Consider the following 19,336-nt stretch of genomic DNA (forward strand, 5'->3'; position numbering starts at 1 on the left):
TCTGAAAGTCTGGCAGGTCTTTGGGAGCTGGAGACACAGCTTATAGACATAGGCATACAATTACAGTAATTTTGAATTACTAATTATTAACTCCAAGAAATAGTAAGAAAGTGTTAAGAAACTATATGTTCATTATGCAGCATAATTAAAATTAGAACCTACATAGTATCCGTGCCATTGGAAAATTAGGCTTATTTAAAGTGAAAAGTAACAATTATATTTTGTTAATGTATGATAGTATTTGGTGTAGTTGTCAAAATGTGATGCTAAGCAGTATTCAAGTGGTAGCCATCTTTAAATCATTGATTTGGAAGTGTTAGTCTGAATATATTTTTTCTAGCTTTTGACTTGCTTAATAAATGGCTTGAATAAATTAAAATAAGATACAGTTGGTCTATTTTGCAGTGCAGCTCTTTGATATCATCCTCCTTTTTCCAATAGGATTGACTCTACCTCTGTGGTGATTAGAGGCAGCCTAGAGTGGCACCCTGTATTTGTAACATTCTCATGTATCTTGATTGTAGTTACCTAAAACTTTAGGCCCATTTTATATGTCATAGATCAGCATTCTCCAGCTTGGTGCCCTCCATGTTTCAGATTATAACTGTCATCAGCCCCAGGCAGCACAGCCATATTAAGCTGTGGCGAAAGGGAGTTGTTTTCCTGATGGGAGTTATAGCCCAAAACATCTGGAGGAAGGATGTCATAGATTAAGCCACAGAGTGTATCATCGTATGTGAAGGAGCTACATATATCTATTCTATGGCACATACATACATCATGAATCAGAGGCAATTGCAGCTCCCTGCCACATGCAGCTGACCTCATAGACAATGAACACAAAGCACAATCTTTTTTTAAAAAAGAATTATCCACCCAATTGTCTTTTTTGTAGCAAGCAACATCTGCATGTGTGTAGATTGCTACATGGCACACAAGGAGTTTTGCTGTGCACATACTTGTTGGCTGTGAAGTAGACAAGCACATGAGCATGATGTGAAAAAACCTGTGTGTTACTGTCATATAATGATCCACACCATTTGACTGCCTCTCACACAAGAATTACAAAAGCCACAGCAGAACAAGAAGTAGCCCCCTGTGATTCCTCACTTTATCTCTCCTCTAATATCCCCCCCCCAAAAAACCCACAACTCCCATTTCACAATCTAGTTTGCTTTTGGTATGTCGTTTTTGATTTTGCAAGATTTATTGACTTCCAAAAAGCTGTAACAGCTCTGAAGGAAAATGTGTATATTTTTTAAAGGAGGGCACGTAATTCAAATTAACTAAAAGGTAACAAATTTAACCTGTTTATACAATCGTTTTCTCCTTCAAAAAAACTCATTTTTTGTAATGGCACTTTTACAAATGCCACATAATGCTTATTCCACACTTGCAAGAAACATGTTCTTTAGCGTGGCAGCACCAACACCTTGGAACTCCCTGCCTATTGATATTAGGCGGGCATCTTCACTGTACTCTTCTTTGGCACATGCTAAAAACTTTTTTCTCCAGCAAGCTTACCCAGGCATGTAACTTTAACATGTAATCTTGATACAGGGTTTTCGTAAGTACAGATGTTTCATAATTGCACATTTTATTTTATAGTATATTTTGTAGCTTGTTTTTCATGTTTGTTTTTGATATTTTAGTGACTGCTTTAGACTGTTTCTTGTAAACCGCTTCTGTCCTAGCAAGCGGTACATAAATTCTGCTAAAAAATGTTGCGAACTACTCAATGGTGGGGAGTAGCAACTCTGCACGTGCTCAGAGGCACGCTTTACTGTTCAGACCTTCAAGCTTATGGCCACGCTTCCACGCCACAACCATAAGAATAGTGAGGACAGCGAGTCACCCAGAAAAATTGTTTTGAGTCCCCCCCCCTTTATTCGTTGTCTTTAATTCTCTCCCCCGTCTCATTTTGTGAGAGAAACGGGGGGCGGGAAAAAGCCAAAAGACGCCACGCGCGCCTCGCCGCTTCTTCCTCCACCTCCTTTGAGTTGTATAATGTGCTCTCGCGGCCTATCGCGAGGTTGCCGCTCCTCCCCCCCGCCCCCGGTCAACCCCGTCGCTCCCTCCCTGTCTGTGCCTCTCTTTCACTCACACAAAATCTTCTCCCCTCCCACTCAGCCCCACGTCACCGGGAGACTAGACGGGGACAACATGGCGGAGCGGAGGAGACACAGGAAGCGGATTCAGGTATCGCGGTGGCTTCTCCCTCCTTCTCGCAACCGCCAGCGGGAATCGCTTCCCTATTTCTCGCCTTGTCACCATCCGCCGCCGCCGTCCCCTCAGTATCGCATGCGGTAGTTTCGTCTTTTCGTCCTCCCTTTTTTTCGGTCCCTTTATCCCCCTTCCTCCACTTCTCCCTTTAGCCACAAGACCAGCCACGTCACTGCGCCCCCTCTCTTCAAGGCATGGCTCCCTCCCTCCTGGTCTCTTTCCCTGTCCCGCTGTCGCCCCATACCTCTATAAGGAGCAGATGTTTCTCTTCAACCCGGGATGCCCATCCTCCCTTTTCACCCCCTCCTCGCAGAGCAGCCCCACTTATGTACGTGACGCATGCATAACACACTACAGGACCATTCTGCACCCCTTTCCCTGCTGCTTTCCCCACAAAACACCAGAACACAATAGCCGCCTTTTCCAGGCAGAGTCACTCATGAACCGTCTGATCAGCAGCAAGCACATCGTACCCCTCTTTGTCTTGTCCTGCTCACTGGGGTGCATTTTGTGCACTACCTCTCACCTAGCTCCCTTCCAATACTGTACACTCTTCTGCCATCCAGGTGTTTTCCCTCTACATAGATGCCTCCCTTCACATCCCTTTGCTAAAAATGCAAAGCAGTTAACCTCAAATGCCATCCCTTAACGGCAGCCCAACAGCCCTTTTCAGATTCATCCGCCAAACAGTGTAAACGGCTTCCTTTTCAGCACTTTCCCAACCTCTGGCTCCCATCATAACAGCTGTTTACAATAATCTTCCCCATTGCTTGTATGTTTCACCCCGACACATCCCCTTATTACACCATGCTGTGGCATAGAATCCTCCCCCACAACACTTCATTTCTAAATGTTTCTGCAAAACCCTGAGGGAATTCCCCAATAAACTGTCTTCTCTTGGCACAGTAGACTATCTCCTTCACATACGTATAAAATATAGACTTTGCATGCATGGCTATCACACATGTACGACCTGTAACTGAGAATTTCCTGTTTGGTGAGCGCTATAATTATCCTATTTAATCACCTCTGTATCTTGTGGAGTTTGCTTGTTGCACCTAGTAGATACCACCCTGTTTTATTAGATTCACAGTTTATCACCTCATCTCAATCCTGCTAATTCTAGCACGCTTGTTCTCTTACACTGTCTGCATGCATTCACATCTCCTTTGTTGCCCTTTGGTTCACATACACCCTCACACCCATCTAGAAGAGAGAGTGTTTCTTCGTGGATGTTCCAGATGTAGTCACAACACATGAATGAGTCATTTTTTTCTGCAGTCAACTGCAGTAATTATTTTTGCTATTTTCATTATGAGAGGAAGGGAATTGAAGTGTTTCTCAGTTAAAAGACACTGCTATAAAGCCTTCTGCAATACATTCCATGTGTTATGTATGTCACATACTTATGTACTCTAGTGAACAGATATATCTTTAAAAGCATCTGGGCCAATGGAGCTATATTACATTCCCTGAGTTAGATTTAATAAGGAATTTTAGAGAAAAGAATAACCTACTAAAGTGGTAAAATGAAAACACCTAAAAAACAGTATTTTCCATATATGGCTCAAATGAGAGGAGGTCTGTATATTGACAATTTTGAGAAAGGTTTAGCTTATGCATGAAGTTTGCAAAATAAGTTGACAGTACACAGAGGATGTAAAAAGTACTGTATTACACTAGTTAGAATTTTATTTTTAAAGTTAACAACACTTGGCAATGACAAGAACATGATATTAGATTGCTAATATTGGTAATGGCTAATAATTCATGCATCTAGGGTATATATGCAGCTAGATGCATATATGTGATTGTAATAATTATCTCGTCAAATATGTGAGAAATGTGTTCCGAAGCATTCATGGCCAACTTGTCTGCTTCTGTCCTAGCTCACTGAGGCTATGTTCAAACTACCAAACCATGAAGATTGTGAACGAACTGTAGACACTCACCAACACCCATATTTTATTCACCTCTCCCCTCCCCAGTTTTTTTAAGTCTCAGATTTCCTCGCCCTCATTCTCTCCAAAAAGTGAGTTTCCTCTCTGCCCCTTCCCCATAAATATTCATTAAAGAAAGTTTAAGCTGTAATATAGCTTGAAGGCTGTGTTGCCCTTTCACGAATGGTAGGGAGGATGTCTGTAACTCTTCAACTTATTACTAGAATGAGCATTATTAGTAAAAATAATCTCCTGTAGAGTTGAGATTATAGGAGCCATTCTGTTTTTGAAGAGATTCTTTAAAATATTGCTTGCTGTTTCTACATGCCAGTGGAGGTAATGTTTGACAGACTATTCCTATTGCTAGACAAAGCTTGAATGGTTGTTCCTGGATTCTTTCTTTTGGTATGTCACATATGCTATCTCCTTGATTTTTAGTAAATTGATCTTTACTGACAGCTTTGGATACTTAGCATATGTTTTACTAGTAATATGCTAGTATAGGTTGTAATATTTATTTTTAAATTTTATTTATACAAGGGTTTATACATTGCCCTCTCAAAACATCAGGGTGGTGTACAGCAACAATCCCAAACAATCATTAAAATGACTAGCTACTTAGAAACATTTTAAACATCTGCATAGTCCTGTCAACACAAAATAAATCCTAAAGAGGCATCTGAAAGTCAAAGTGAGGATCTGTGTTGTTGCACAGTCATCCCTTGTTTAATATATTTTCTGTAGGTGCTGGGTAGTTTAAAATGTATTTAATGAGGAAAAAATACATTTATATTAAATAATAATACTTTTTCTTTTCAAGAAATAAATTTTCTTGTGCTGCTATTCTGCACTAATTTGTTTGTGTTTCAGTTTTATACATACGCCTGATTGTCATGTTGCTCTGCTCAATGTTTTTTTTAAATATATTACAATTTTATTCTTTGGGGTAGCAATGAAAGGCTGGCTGAAGAGGAATACTACTACTAATACACAATGGCTACTTCTGGAGCAGTAACGCCAGAGGGACAGTGAGTCAGAGATTTATTGGAATCACAGAAGTAAATACAGAAACCTGTATATCTATTTGTATAGCTAAAACTGGTGTCTTAAGACACATCTGATTGTGTTGGTTAGTGAGAACTCAGTTTTCCTCTATATATCATATGTATGGCTACGTTGCCACTAATTGGAAAAATACATCCCAGTAAACATTAGTTCTTCAGTTAAGATAATTTATTTAGACTTCAGACATTTGTGATTTCATTTCCTTCCAGACAGAACAGGATGTATTCAAATCTCTCAAGTCATTTAAGTCCAGATAGTTCATGGAGGGCTCTTCATCTCACCAGTAAGGAAGCTGGTGAAAAAAGTTCTTGAGAACAGACTGTGCTCTCTGGATTCTTGCATGGATAACTATGTTAAACTGACCTTTACTTCAAGCTTTGAAGAAACAGCAAAAACAACTGCTGCAGACAACAGCCTAACATTGGTAGTGGATGGCTGTGTTCTGTAGGTAGAGAATGAAGACGCCAAGGCACCTGATGGCTACATCTTCACCCCAATTCCCAAAACCTATGCAGTTGTCACATATTTACTATCCTGAACAAGCTGGAACATTGTCTGCTGGAAGAGTAGCCAGTGGCTGCTTAAGCAAGAAAAGGACATACCTGCTCCTCTTCCCATCTCTGTTCCATTTTGGAGTGGTGATCGGCTGTCCTTGGTGCAGTTGACCATGTCCTCCATAACCAACATTGCGTTCAGCAGCTTACTGAGCACTACTGTTCATGTGCTAGGAGAGAGTAAGTGATTTGCTAACAAGCCACCTTCCAGTTCAAGTCAGGACCCGCCTGGCATTGCCAGCCTCTTCATCCAAGTAGTTCCCAAATCGAATGGACTGTCATTGTTAGTGGCAACCTCTGAATTTATATATAATGTATGTCTTTATATATATCTGTGTGTGTAGATGGGTGGATAGATAATATTTATATTTACTAATAGGCAAAAAACCTTACGGTTTAAAAACGTACCTGTAACCCACAGATATTTCTATCAAACTTTAGAAAGCAAGGAAATTAGGCAGTCATGGTGAATGCACCAGCAATATCTCGCTGAGATATTGTACCGCCCTACAAATTTGTCAAAATGCAAACACAATTTGTGTTGGTCTTTCACAGTCCAATCCACTTCCTGTGTAGCTTGGAAGAATTTAGTAACATGTACCTCTGAGCATATGATGAGTGGTGGCAACACCTGCCATCTCCAAAGATGGAGAATTACATTTTTGGATGTTTGTTGGTGTTCTTCTTACTTTGCGTCTTTCCTCTGTTATTATTGCTTCTACAGAGAATCTAATCTAGAAAATTTTATTTCCCTCATTATTTATCCTAGAAGAGTGTGTCAAATTTTACTGATTTCAAAGCCTTTTTGTTGGTCAATGTCATATGATGGTGAAGACAGCCTTTTGTGTTTCAAATTAGAAGTAATGTTCTATTTGTATTTTGGGTGCATTAACAGTTGAATCTGAAATTGCAAGTTTGATGTAAAATCAGACTGATTACAATATGTTGCTACTTAAGCAATGACTCTAGGTGTTGGAAAAAAGAAACTTGGCCTGCCCAAGATGGATGTTTTCAGCCTGCTATATTTAAACCACTTCATTTAAGGCAAGGTGGGTATGGTCAATTAAAAAGATAGAGCACACCTAGAATTTTGCTAGAATATATTTCACCTCCCACTGTTTTATCTTGTGCAAACTGAGACACTCCGGATGTCCACTGAAGACTATTCTGCAGAATAGTCAGTGCTATTATTCCACAATTGTTTTAGGAGTGTTGCTGTACTTCACATGTTTACAGAAACAGAAGCAAAAGAAAATGATTTACTATAAGAAACTTCACAAAAATAAATAAAAAAGATTTAAAGTGACTACCTGAACTATATCAACTGTATCTTAATATTGTTGCTTCCTCCCTGCTAAAACAAGATCAGCACAGCACATGTCTTGCTTCTATTATTTGGGCTGATTGCGGGTATTGCCACCACTCACCATATGCTCAGAGGCACGTTACCAAATTCTTCCAAGCTACACAGGAAGTGGATTGGACTGTGAAAGACCAACCCAGATTGTGTTTGCATTTTGACAAATTTGTAGAGCAGTACAATATATCAGAGAGGAGGTCAGGTCTCATGCTTCCCTGGTACATTCACTATAGCTGCCCAATTTCCTGCTTTTTAAAGTTTGATAGAAATATCTGTGGGCTATAGGTACGTTCTTAAACCGCAAGGTTTTTTGCCTATTAATGAATTTCTCTGATTTTTAATCTGTGAAATAAGAAATGGGATCCTGTGCAAGTTTGCTGAGAATTGATAGTTCATTTGCATGCTTATTGAGTTCAATGGGATTTACTCCCCAGCAATCATGCTTAGGATAGGTAAAACTGACCGGGGGGAGGGAGGGAGGGCTGAAGTGGGCAGGGGAGGAGGAAGGGGAAGGAGGGGAAAGGCAGGTCTGTTCATTTGCACGCTTATTGAGTTCAATGGGATTTACTCCCATGCAGTCACGGTTAGGATAGATAAAACTGACCATGGGGGAGGAGAAGGGGGAGGGGAGTGGAGAGGGTCGGAGAAAGGGAGGGGAGGGGGAAGGAGGAGATTGGAAGGGAAGGAGCAAAGGGGAAGGGAAGGGACAAAAGGGAGGTGATGGGAGGAAGGAGGAGGGGAGGGCAGGTTTGATCATTTGCATGCTTACTGAGTTCAATGGGATTTACTCCCGTGCAATCATGCTTAACATAGGTAAAACTGACCATGGGGCGATGGTGCTTAGAGTTGCTAGGAGATGCCCTGTTCCCCTCACAGAGCTTCCATCAGAGCGTCTGACTGTTAAAACCACTCTGGCCACTGGAGCTCTGTCAGGGGAATAGGAGTCTCATCACAACTCTCAGCATCCTTCACAAACTACAGCCATGACCGTCTCAAGTGAAATAAAGGTCTGGCATGGGTGTGGTCCCTTGATTAGGCAAGCCGAGCAGCTGTGAGTGGCTTTTAGAACACTGACAGTTGGTTCTTACTGAGCATGCCCAATGTTATCATTGAGTTCCATGTAAAATTTCTTAAATTAATTAAAAATCAGTCAGGCATTTTTTAAACTTTTAAACTGCAGAACATGAAGGTCAGAGTATGGAGCAAGGTCAATAATAGGATTACAGGTACTCTGTGAACATGGCAGATTTTTAATTAATTTCAACAAATTATGAGAACTCGACATAAAAATGTCCAAAAGGGGTCTAGGTTTTTTCTCTCTCTTTTCACTTTGAACTCTCGATTCTCTGTTTTGTGTATTGCTATGAAAATTTAGAGGGTTGTTAAGCAAGCGTTTCTGTCAGGACTATAAGTTTGGTAAGGTTTTGTTTGGAAATGAGCTTATGGGAAGCATCAGAATGGCAGGGGGGTATTTTTAATTTAACATTGTGGAATGCGAAAAGTCCATGCTGGCTATAGTATACAGACACTCTTGTGGCTGTATTGTATAATATAGCTTAGTTCTTTTTAGAAAGATTGCCAAATTAAAGAAAGTCTATTGAGTATAGGCACAACGTGCAATTTAAATTAAAAGCTATTACCTGTGCTATGCTATTACCTGTGCAAATCTGTTACATGTGCTGTGTTGATTTCTGTCATGAATTGGTTTGAGAATGGGGGTGATATCCAATCCTTATAAGAAGTAATTTAAAACAATGCTTGGTACCTATGGCCTTCTTTTGTGCATATGAATTTTGAATTGAAAGTACAGATACTTTCCTGTCTACATTGTAAGTGCAGTGGTACGGTTAGTAGCTTTGTGCTTTCCTATGAGTAGAAAAATAAATAGGACAAACATTGGGCTTTGTTGATTCTTTAGAGGTTGCTGATTGGACCCTAGAAATTTGTAATGAATTGCTTTCATATGTGCTTTTACCAAGTGATACAGGGGACCATAACTGCAGATTATGATTAATCTGAAATTTAATTACATCCTATAAAGTGGAAGATAAGAAATTGGGGAGGGAAAGTTCATTTTGGAAATGGTTCTGTTTTCATATGCTTTACACCCTTGAGGGAAGGCTTAATTTAGGATTTATTTATATGATCAGGTTTATGAGTTAACATACTTTAACCAATTTGTATACACATTAAAAGATTCAGAAGATGAAGCAAACTGAAAAGTAGAAGAGCTCTTGTTAGTGGTTCTTGACTAGTCCGTATATCAGCTTGGAGAGAGTTTCCTGTAAGCCAAGGATGGGGAGCCTGTTGCCTTCCAGATGTTGTGAGACTCCCGTTCCAGACAGCATGACCAATAACTAGAGATGATGGTAGTTGTGGTCCCACAACATCTAGAGGGCCACAGGTTCCCCATCTCCGCTATGAGCATGGGAAAGCTTTTATCTTCGATATATAGAGATTAATGGAGTGCATCATTCACTGCACTTTTTCACCTGGGAGTGATTGCTATGAGTATGCTATAGTGCAGGTATGGGGAATCCTTGGCTCTCCAGATGTTGCTGAACTGCAATTCTCAACAGCCCCAACAAGCATAGTCAGTGGCCAGAGATGATGGGAGTAGTGGTAGTTCAACATCTGGAGGGTGAAAGGTTCTGCACACCTGCTATTGTGCGTTGCTGAATAATTTACAGTTGGATTTCTGATGCTATATATAAAAAAATATATCTCAAAACATTCCTGCTTACACTCTGACTTACCACGTTTAACTATGCTTATCAGGCTATTTCTCTGAAAGGAATAGGCGGGGTGACCTACCCTGAGCCTGTTTCAAATGGCTTCAAGTTTTACTAGAATCTGCTCCAAATCAAATGCAGGGAACCTCATTCATCTCTAATTTTAATTAAAGGGTGGGGTTTTTTTTAGAATGTCAAATTTTAACATTACATACTGTTTTGACATAGAGACAGTGGATTAAATATTATACATATAGAAATTAAATACAATTCTAATCTAGAAGAAAAGAAAAAAACTCTCTGGGCAAGTAGCTAACAATAAGAGTGGCCTGTCTTGTTAATGAAGATGTTGCTAACTACACAGACTTAGAATATGCTTAGAAACTGGAAGGTTGAGGTAATTGTATTTTTCTAATATGCCCATCTATATGCAACAAGTTGCGTACCCTTGGCATACAAACAATATATTCAGCATAACTCTGCAAATTACAGAAATGACTATTGTTCTAGTTAAACTTACCATGTTGCACCATAACTAAACAGCCCTCTAGCAAAAAGGATGTTAACATACCAAGGTGAACATGTAAGAAATTAAGTATGACGGACACTGCTTCCTGATTTGCATAACATTACTTCCTTATCAGCAGTGGCTTGCACAGTGAAAATAATAGGCTCCCACTAGTATTTCGTAGCTGCTACAGTTGTCTTTGCTACACCTTCAGAGCAAACATAACCCTCTTTGCTTGGTGTAGTAGTTAAGGTTTCTACTGGACATACTCATTTTCTTCTGCTGGTTCGTTTCTGCACAAAGGCTTCATGTGGAAATATGAAGATAAGATTCAGGAGGACGTACCATTCTTCCCGCAGCTTCCTTCTAATCTATGTGGAAATGAGGTGCTGGTTGGTAATTTTATGCGGAGGGGGAGGGAGTGTTTTTGTTTGCTGTTGGTGGTATATCATACAATCCAATAAATATTCTCTTACGGATAGTTATTGTGAAATGCTTCCAAATAGTATGTGAGGTGATTGGAACACTACTTCCTTCCAAATCACGTTCTGATTCGTGCTGATTGCTATTGGTGTCATTGTGAATAACATACCTATTGTGTCAAAGCAATGGTGGTATTGTAGCTCTGAATAGGATTTATTTATTTATTATAAATCTCTATAAAAGAAGATACCTTCTGTGATTCCTGATTCAGCTCTACCATTACTGCTGGGAGCAACATCTGGATCCGTTGTTAGTCTTTTATTTTATATACAATGGTGTGATGGATCTCCACCTCTTGCAGTTATGTTCAAGTCAAGCTGAATATTTCTTGCTTGTTTTTGATGATCTGTATATCTGATTTGTGTTAATCATTAAAGTAGGAAACACTTTTAACGACATCTAAAGACACCTAAAGCATGTTTTATTGACTTTAATCTTTTTAAAAAATTATATTTTGTTAGTGTGGGAACATTTTGTAGACACATGGCTCTACTCCTTGGTGCTTTGCTGTCTAGTGTGAAATTATTATTCACTTGAATTACTTTTTTTTAATGCAACTAATTCTAACTTAATTAGACCTTATCCATTAATGAAACTTAAGGCCTAGTTAGGTGGCAGATCTGTTTACTGAGATTGTAAATCCATTTGTCTAGAGTTGAGGGCTCACATAGTGGAATGTTCTTCCACACACAAAAAGTTCTTGCTAACTGGGCAAGAAAGCATGTCAGCGAGAAGAATTTTAACCTGGGTTCTAAGTTGACAGATTGGTAGGGGTGGGTGGCTGGAGAAGCATTCAGATATGAGCTTGCACTGAAATGGTATGCCTTAGACACAGTCACTTCAGTGATTGCTAACTGTAGATGGAAATGGAAATGGACCGCCTTCAAGTTGATCCCGACTTATGGCAACCCTATGAATAGGGTTTTCATGGTAAGCGGTATTCAGAGGTGGTTTACCATTGCCTTCCTCTGCGTCTGAGAGGGGTGACTGGCCCAAGGTCACCCAGTGAGCTTCATGGCTGTGTAGGGATTCGAACCCTGGTCTCCCAGGTTGTAGTCCAACACCTTAAACACTACACCATACTGGCTCTCAACTGTAGATACGAGTGACTAAATTTGTGCGTATTTTCCCCCTGGAATCTTCTCCTCCATCTTCCTCTCCTTCTATTGCTTTACTTCTTGTTGAAATTAAAAACAATAAGCTACTTGGGACAGGACCTTACTCCTTCCCTTTCTCTATAAAGTGGCATATACATTGATGATGATGATGATAATAAAGGTTTTCTTGGAAGTTATGCTTGTGTTTAGATCAGGGGTGATAGTCTTGCCTTTCTTGATATGTCTATTTTCTGCAGCTATATGTTTATTTTTATTTACTGCAAATCTGACACAACTTTCTGGGCACAAGAGTCAAGGCAGAGAGTGTTCACCAAATTCTTGACCCTCTTCTCATAGTCAGCCTGTTGTTAGCTAATTTTTTTTTACCACAAAAGCCAGGAATTCGTTTAACCCCAAACCAGGAATACAGTAGGGCCCTGATTTACAGTGCTTCACTTTACGGTGCTTTGCTAATGCGGTGGTCTCAATTAGACGCAATTAGACTAAAGCCCCACTCATACGGCACTTGTTCCGCGTTTACAGCGGTTTCAGGCATCACACACCCTTCTATTCAATGAGTTCCGCTTTTCAGCGGTTTTCGCTTTTCAGCAGGGGTCCGGAATGTAACCCGCCATATGAGTGGGGCCCTACTGTAGTGGGAAATGTTTCATGAGAATAGGACAGAGTATATGGTTTTAATTCCTGATTTCTAAACCCTAGTTAACTTTTAAATCTAGATAATTTCTGCCTCAGGACTTAAGAGTAGGATTGCATATAAGTATTAAATTGATAGGATGCTCTGTCGTCTTCTGAAACATAACCAGATCATAATAATAGACTCATGGAGTTAGAAATAGCTGTGAATTATGTTTGCATATTCCTCTGTAAATATTCTGTGCACTTTCCAAAATCATCATACTGCTTGCTGAACTCCCCTATGTAGTTTTCTTTGTGCTACGCTAGTTAACTGAAAAACAAGCCTTCACTGTCATTATTCAGAGACTGAACAGGTAGTAGCTGCGCCTTAAACAGAGGTTGTGAAAATTGAGGCTGTGAGTAGTTAATAATCATTTCTAAGATTTGTATCTCTGACATTCTATAGTTTCTGTAGGACTGCTTTTGCGCTTGCCAATCAGTTCGCAAAGAGGGAAGAAACACAGGCTCAACATGATTTTTCTTTCATGTAGTAGGTGGAGGGTGTCCTCTGACTTTTACAGGGTTTTTGGTTGTTAAAAGCAAGCAAACAAGAACTGCCTAGTACTATAACTTATTTATATTCTTTAGCGTGGGTGTTTTTTTTAAACCAGCTAGTATGTTCCTTCCATTCTTCCCTGCTACTTGGCTGTCTAAGTATGTGAAACATTAAAAAGAGAAAAACAGAGCTAAAACCATTTGTATTAAAACTTGTTAGCTCTCCAATCACAACTTTTTGACAGAGAAAACATTTAGTTTCAGGCCTTTTTGTTTATATTTAATGCTATCACATTATTGCTGTCTGGAGGGGCTGTAGCGCAACAAAAGCAGGACAAAAATAAACCACAACATACAAGGTATGCACTGATTAGGAATATGTGTGGGCACTTCAAAACATCTGCAGGTGCACACACTATTGAAAGCAAGATTGCATATGACCGCTCTGATAGCATCATGAGCACATGAATGCACAATAAAAAGGATGCCTTAAGTATAATTAACCAACTTCATTTGGACATTCCGGTACACAAATGTTGTCAAAAACTAGAGCAGAGTCATGGGGGATCTTCACATATTCTGCCAGCTCTACTTCTACTTTGTGGTTGCTGTTGTTACATGTTGGCATGTTTGCCTGCTAATACAGGGCTAGAATAATTTCCCGTTAACAACAATCCATGTGGGCACCCAATCTTAACTTGTAGATTACAGGCAAAAATATTCCAGTTTGGAGGTGAATTTGCCCTTGTCCAAAGACATACATTTTTTCTCCTGTGAAAATGTATTCTCAATACAGCACAAGCTAGGTTGGTAAAAGTTTAAAACTTCAGTACATAAACTTGTTTTGTTATTTTAAAAATATTTTTGAGGGCTTGATAACCTTTCTCATACGAGTGTTTATTCTGAAATTGAAGAGGCTGATTAGATTTATTTGATGGACTGATTCACACATGCATGAATATTACAGGCATACCCCGCTTTAACGTTCGCAATGGGACTGGAGAGTATACTTTAAGCGAAAATAAACTTTAAGTGAAGCAATTGTCTTCACTTGTACTGCATGCAATCACCACTAGATGGCAGCGGCGTCATGCCAATAAAGTGTACGTTATTGCGAAGCACGCGAACGTTAAGCGGGGTATGGGGACGTATGGAGCATGTACGTTACAGCGAGGCGACGTTAAGTGAAGCGACATTAAGCGGGATATGCCTGTATTTATTTATTCAATTTATACACCACCCTTTGTCAAGAGACTCCAGGGTGGTTTACAACATAGCATATCAATTTAGTACTTGATAGCTCAGTGCTTGAAGACTCAGAGCTAAATGTATGAATTAAAGTTTTGTGTTAGAGGCGATATGAGGTACAGTAGGGCCCCGCTTTATGGCGGTCTCAATTAGACTAAAGGCCCACTCATACGGCGCTTGTTCTGCTTTTATGGCGGTTTTTGGACATCGCACACTATTCTATTCAATGAGTTCCACTTTATGGCGGTTTTAGCTTTTCGGCGGTGGTCCGGAACGTAACCCGCCATATGAGTGGGGCCCTACTGCACTATGAAAACTTCTTATGGGATTTGATATATGGTGGCTCATTCAGACATACAAGTCATCATCTTATGAAGGCAGTGATTAGTGTGTATCTGCAGAGTGGCTCTTAGGCAGTCTTTGTGCTTTGTATTGAATTGTTTAGGTATTCAGCTACTGCTGACAACACAGAATTGTATTGTATTAATGTTTCCTTACTCTCCAGTCCCTTCTTCATCCTGTGAGTACATCTTCAAACTTTGACCACCTGATAATGGAATAATTTTAAGAGGAGTAGCCCTGTTAGTCTTTTACAGCAAAAACAATAAAGAGTCTTGTGGCACTGTAAAAGACTAAAAAATTTGTAACAGCATAAGCCTTTGTGGATTACAATCTACTTCTTCAGCTGTGTGAAGTGTTATCCTGAGTTACAGGTATAAATATGATTTGAGAGGGACTATAAACAAGCAAGGTCAGAGGGAAATGAAATGCAGAAAACCACAGTGATAATTACGTACTTAGTGGTGATTCACAAAACAATTTTTGATGACACAGACATTCTGGCACTGGTAAGCCAATTAACACTAAAAATCCTTTGTGTTGGTTCACTCCACAAGTAATAGCATTGAAACTTTTGATGTATTGTAATGCAGAGGTTTCAGAAACTTCAAAGGGAGACTATACCAAGAAACTACTGAATAACAGTGCATCAAGAGTTTCAATTCTATCACCTGTGGCTTGAGCCTAGACAAAAGATATTTGTGTGTTAATTGACTTACTGATGCCAGGATGTCTGTATTATCAAAAACTGTTTTGTGAATTAGCACTGTTAAGTACGTAACTATCACTGCCCAAGGTTTCTAGCATTTTATTTCTCTTTGACCTTGCTTTTTAAAATCACCCTCTGAAACATATGTATGCATACATCCAACTCAGGATAACAATTCATGTATCTGATGGAGTGGACTGTGGTCTATGAAAGCTTATTCCATAATAAATGTTCTAGTCTTTAAGGTGTTGCAAAATTGTTTGTTGAGAATGGCGTATTCACTTCATATTAGTGTATGACTGTTTGAGACATCATGTTTCATATGTGTAGCGAACTACAAAAACAAGCTGGGAGGCTTTGAAAATACTCTAAGCTTTAAATTTGCATTTTCTCTTTTTCTCTTTAGGAGGTGGGTGAGCCATTCAAGGAAGAAAAGGCCGTCGCTAAATACCTACGTTTCAACTGTCCAACCAAGTCTACCAATATGATGGGTCACAGAATTGATTATTTCATTGGTAAGGTTAAATATTATCCAGTTCATGTGGCAACTTGATTGTCAATAATGTGTCACTAAGAAAAGGAAATGGTTTTAATAGTAGGGGCCACAAATTTATTCCTGATTTTAGCTGGGTGATAAGTGATGGATGAGAATCTGATTAAAACTGTAGTCATAGCCTGATTTTTGTTCATTTGTTTGCTTTTATTAAGAGCTTTTATAGTCTGCCCTTTATCTCAGTAGATTCCAGGGCAGGGAATCCTTTTCTTCCACAGGGTGTATCAGTTAGCCTGAGCAGATGACAGTGATGATGATAATGCAACATAATATTCCTATGATAGTAGTAATAATAATTCAGTGGAAAAATGGATTGCTGATGGTGTCTTCTTATGACAGCGTTTCCCAACTAGTGGGCCTCCAGATGTTGTTGGACCACAATTCCCATCTTTCCTGACCATTGGCAATGCTGGCTGAGGCTGATGGGAGTTGTGGTCCAACAACATCTGGTGGCTGACTGGTTGGGACAGGCTGTCTTATGACAATAGCAGTGATGACAGTGGTGGTTTTGCCGCCGCCTCCCATGTTAACCATTGATGTCTTTTTGTTATTAGCAGCTTGTATCTGATACTGCAACTTACCTCCCAGCTGTACCTATCTGCAGAGTTGATTTGATTTAAATCACTTCTCTGAAGCACTTAATTTTAATGATTTAAATCACAGTTTAAATCACTAGTGAGGAAGATTGTATTTAATCATCATTTTTTAGTAGAAGTACATTATTGTTTAATATAACCTTAATACATATTTGGAGATGTAGGTTTCATTAGAAAGTAGGTACACACTAAGCGATTATTCTGAATTGTTTTCAGATTTATTTTCATAAAAAATGGGATGATAAACTTGGTCATGTTAGTACTAAAAACTTGTGAAGTCATTTAGGAAATGAACCAGCTCCTACTATTCATTTAATCATGTTTTTTTTCCCCATAATGTGCCAGAACCACTACCAACAAACAGGCTTTTAAATTGTACTAATAAGATTGTTTATTCTTCTGATTAGTGTTCTTCTTCAGCAAACAACAACATTAACAAAACATGCACATGGATTTTTGAATGGTTAACTATTTCAGTTTTTAGCCCTTTAAAAATGCTCACTGGGGCAGGGTATCGCCAGCATGTCACCCCGCTGCTGAAAGAATTGCACTAGCTGCCCATTTGCTACCGGGCCAAGTTCAAGGTTCTAGTTTTAGTGTACAAAGCCCCATACAGCTTGGGACCAGGATACTTGAAAGACCGTCTTACCCCTTATATACCCAGTCGAACACTGCGCTCTGCAGGTGAGGGCCTCCTGCAGATACCATTTTATCAGGAGGTTCATTCTGCACAATATAGGAAACGGACCTTTAGTGTGGTGGCACCTACCCTGTGGAATTCCCTCCCCTTGAATATTAGGCAGGCACCATCTCTGCTATCTTTTCCGCGCCTTTTGAAGACTTTCCTCTTTCAACAAGCCTTTTAAGTTGAGACCTATCCCAGCCTGCATCTGTGTTAGAATTGCTTCTTAATATGTGTTTTTAAAATGTTTTTAACCCTTTTAAAAAAGATGTTTTTAAAGCTTTTTTAAAAAATGTTTTAACGTTGTTTTGTTTTAATGTATTTTGAGGTCCGTTTTTATGATGTTTTTAAGTGTTTTTAGCATTTCTGTTTGCTGCCCTGGGCTCCTGCTGGGAAGAAGAGTGGGATATAAATCAAATAATAAATAAATAAATAAATAAATAAATAACATTTCAACCAAAGCAACATGAGAAACTTGATATATTGGGTGGTACAGTTAACTCAGTCTTCTTCTTCACCTTTGTCTTCCTTGTTCATTGTCTTAAAAGAAATACAAACTTTCCTGCTTTTTCAGTTCCCAACTTATTTCCCAATTTAGAATGGATAGTCCAAAGGGAAAAAAATTCTTTCTATACCTGCAGAAGAGGCTACTGCTGTAAAGATCTAGATTACCACTTCACTGGTCTCCTCCTTGTTCTACTCCATCTCCCCAAATTCTTTATTTATCGACCTTCTCTGAGGCTGAGAGAGAGAGAGCACTTCATGTACACCTGCAGAATAGGACTGATCAGGTTATCTCCCATCTCCATAAACAGCATATTTATAGAATATAATTAGAAGTAGTATAATTAGTATTCATGATGATACCTTTGACCTAGGTCCTTTTTTTTACTAATTGTTTTAAGAAAATCTTGAAACCCTATTTCAGTCAAAGTAATCTGATTTAAATTTTAAAAATCCATTTATTTTTTTAAAATCATTTTTGTCAACCTTGCATATTTGGCTGGCACAGATCTGTAATTTGGAAATGGAAACATGAAAACAGAAGATCAAAATCCTAAAAGTGTTAGCATTTTGAGAGTGAGATGGTGTATGGCAGTAGAGAAGCACATTAACTTACGAAATCTTTGTGTATAAATGTGCTTTCTGATTGTTAGGTAAATGGGAATTTTGAAGTTCATGTCTCAGGATTTTGGGGGGGGGCAGTACCACCAGACCTACACTGAAATGGCTTGCTGCTTTGGCTTACTCAGCACCAACATAATACAGTTTTTGTTAGACTCTGCTTGCAATGATCCAAATGTCCCTTGTTCACCTATAGTGAAGTGTGTATGTTTTTTAAAATGCCAGTTCATTGATATGCTGAACCCTCCTATTTTATAGTTGAACACTGAGAACTCAGTTGGAAATCTGTGCTGCATATGATTCCATATTATTTGCAGGGGGAGGGAAGAGTTGAGGATTCAGGCTGCAATTCTAAGCACACTTCTGAGGGAGTAAGCTCCACTGAAAACATTTCAACTTGCATCTTAGCAAACAGAATATGGTTGTGCTCTGGATTTCTGAAAATTACGATATGATGATCGTTTTAAAAATGTCTATAATAAATCTGAAAAAGAAGCAGCAATGTATTTTTGTTTTGACTTTATTTTAAAAAATGTTCCTAGGACAGTTCCAATGCAAAGTTTCCATCCATAGGATGGCATCTTGTGCAATTGTCATAAATAAGAACATATGCAAGACTGGAAAATCTGTAGACACTTGGTTGTTTGGATTTGATGCTGGTTCGTAAAAAGTTGGTGCTGGCACATATTTTTCACCATGTACATATGTAAATATTTCATTCAAACATATCAGCTGTACAACTCACTGGTATACTATTCCATGAATTTGGTCTTTCCAACTATCCAAAGCAGGTTTACAGCATCCTTTCACAAAAAACATTGTCATTTAAAGCCCAGGTGGTATTGGTGGCACCAGTAGCAGGGTGCCAGGAGCATTGGATTGGTGCTGCCACTGAGCCGAGCTCCTTTCTGCCTCGTCCCTCTCCCTCTTG

The 19,336-nt window shown here is 39.2% G+C and overlaps 1 protein-coding gene across 4 annotated transcripts in view; it reads left to right on the forward strand.

Moving 5' to 3' along the window:
- Positions 1-2,047: 2,047 nt before the first annotated feature.
- SEC62 (SEC62 homolog, preprotein translocation factor) overlaps positions 2,048-19,336 on the forward strand; it is a 42,419-nt gene continuing 25,130 nt past the window's right edge. The window contains exons 1-2 of one of the 4 annotated variants that reach the window (XM_061637290.1): positions 2,048-2,199; positions 15,856-15,964. In XM_061637290.1, the coding sequence (XP_061493274.1) occupies positions 2,164-2,199; positions 15,856-15,964 (145 nt within the window). In that variant the 5' untranslated portion in view covers positions 2,048-2,163. Of the gene's footprint in view, positions 2,200-2,281; positions 2,307-5,113; positions 5,192-10,613; positions 10,769-15,855; positions 15,965-19,336 lie in introns of those variants that run through there. The other 3 variants (XM_061637293.1, XM_061637292.1, XM_061637291.1) reach the window with 3 other exon arrangements.

The sequence above is a fragment of the Rhineura floridana genome, chromosome 7 (assembly GCF_030035675.1).
Source record: "Rhineura floridana isolate rRhiFlo1 chromosome 7, rRhiFlo1.hap2, whole genome shotgun sequence".
Taxonomy (NCBI): Eukaryota; Metazoa; Chordata; class Lepidosauria; order Squamata; family Rhineuridae; genus Rhineura; species Rhineura floridana.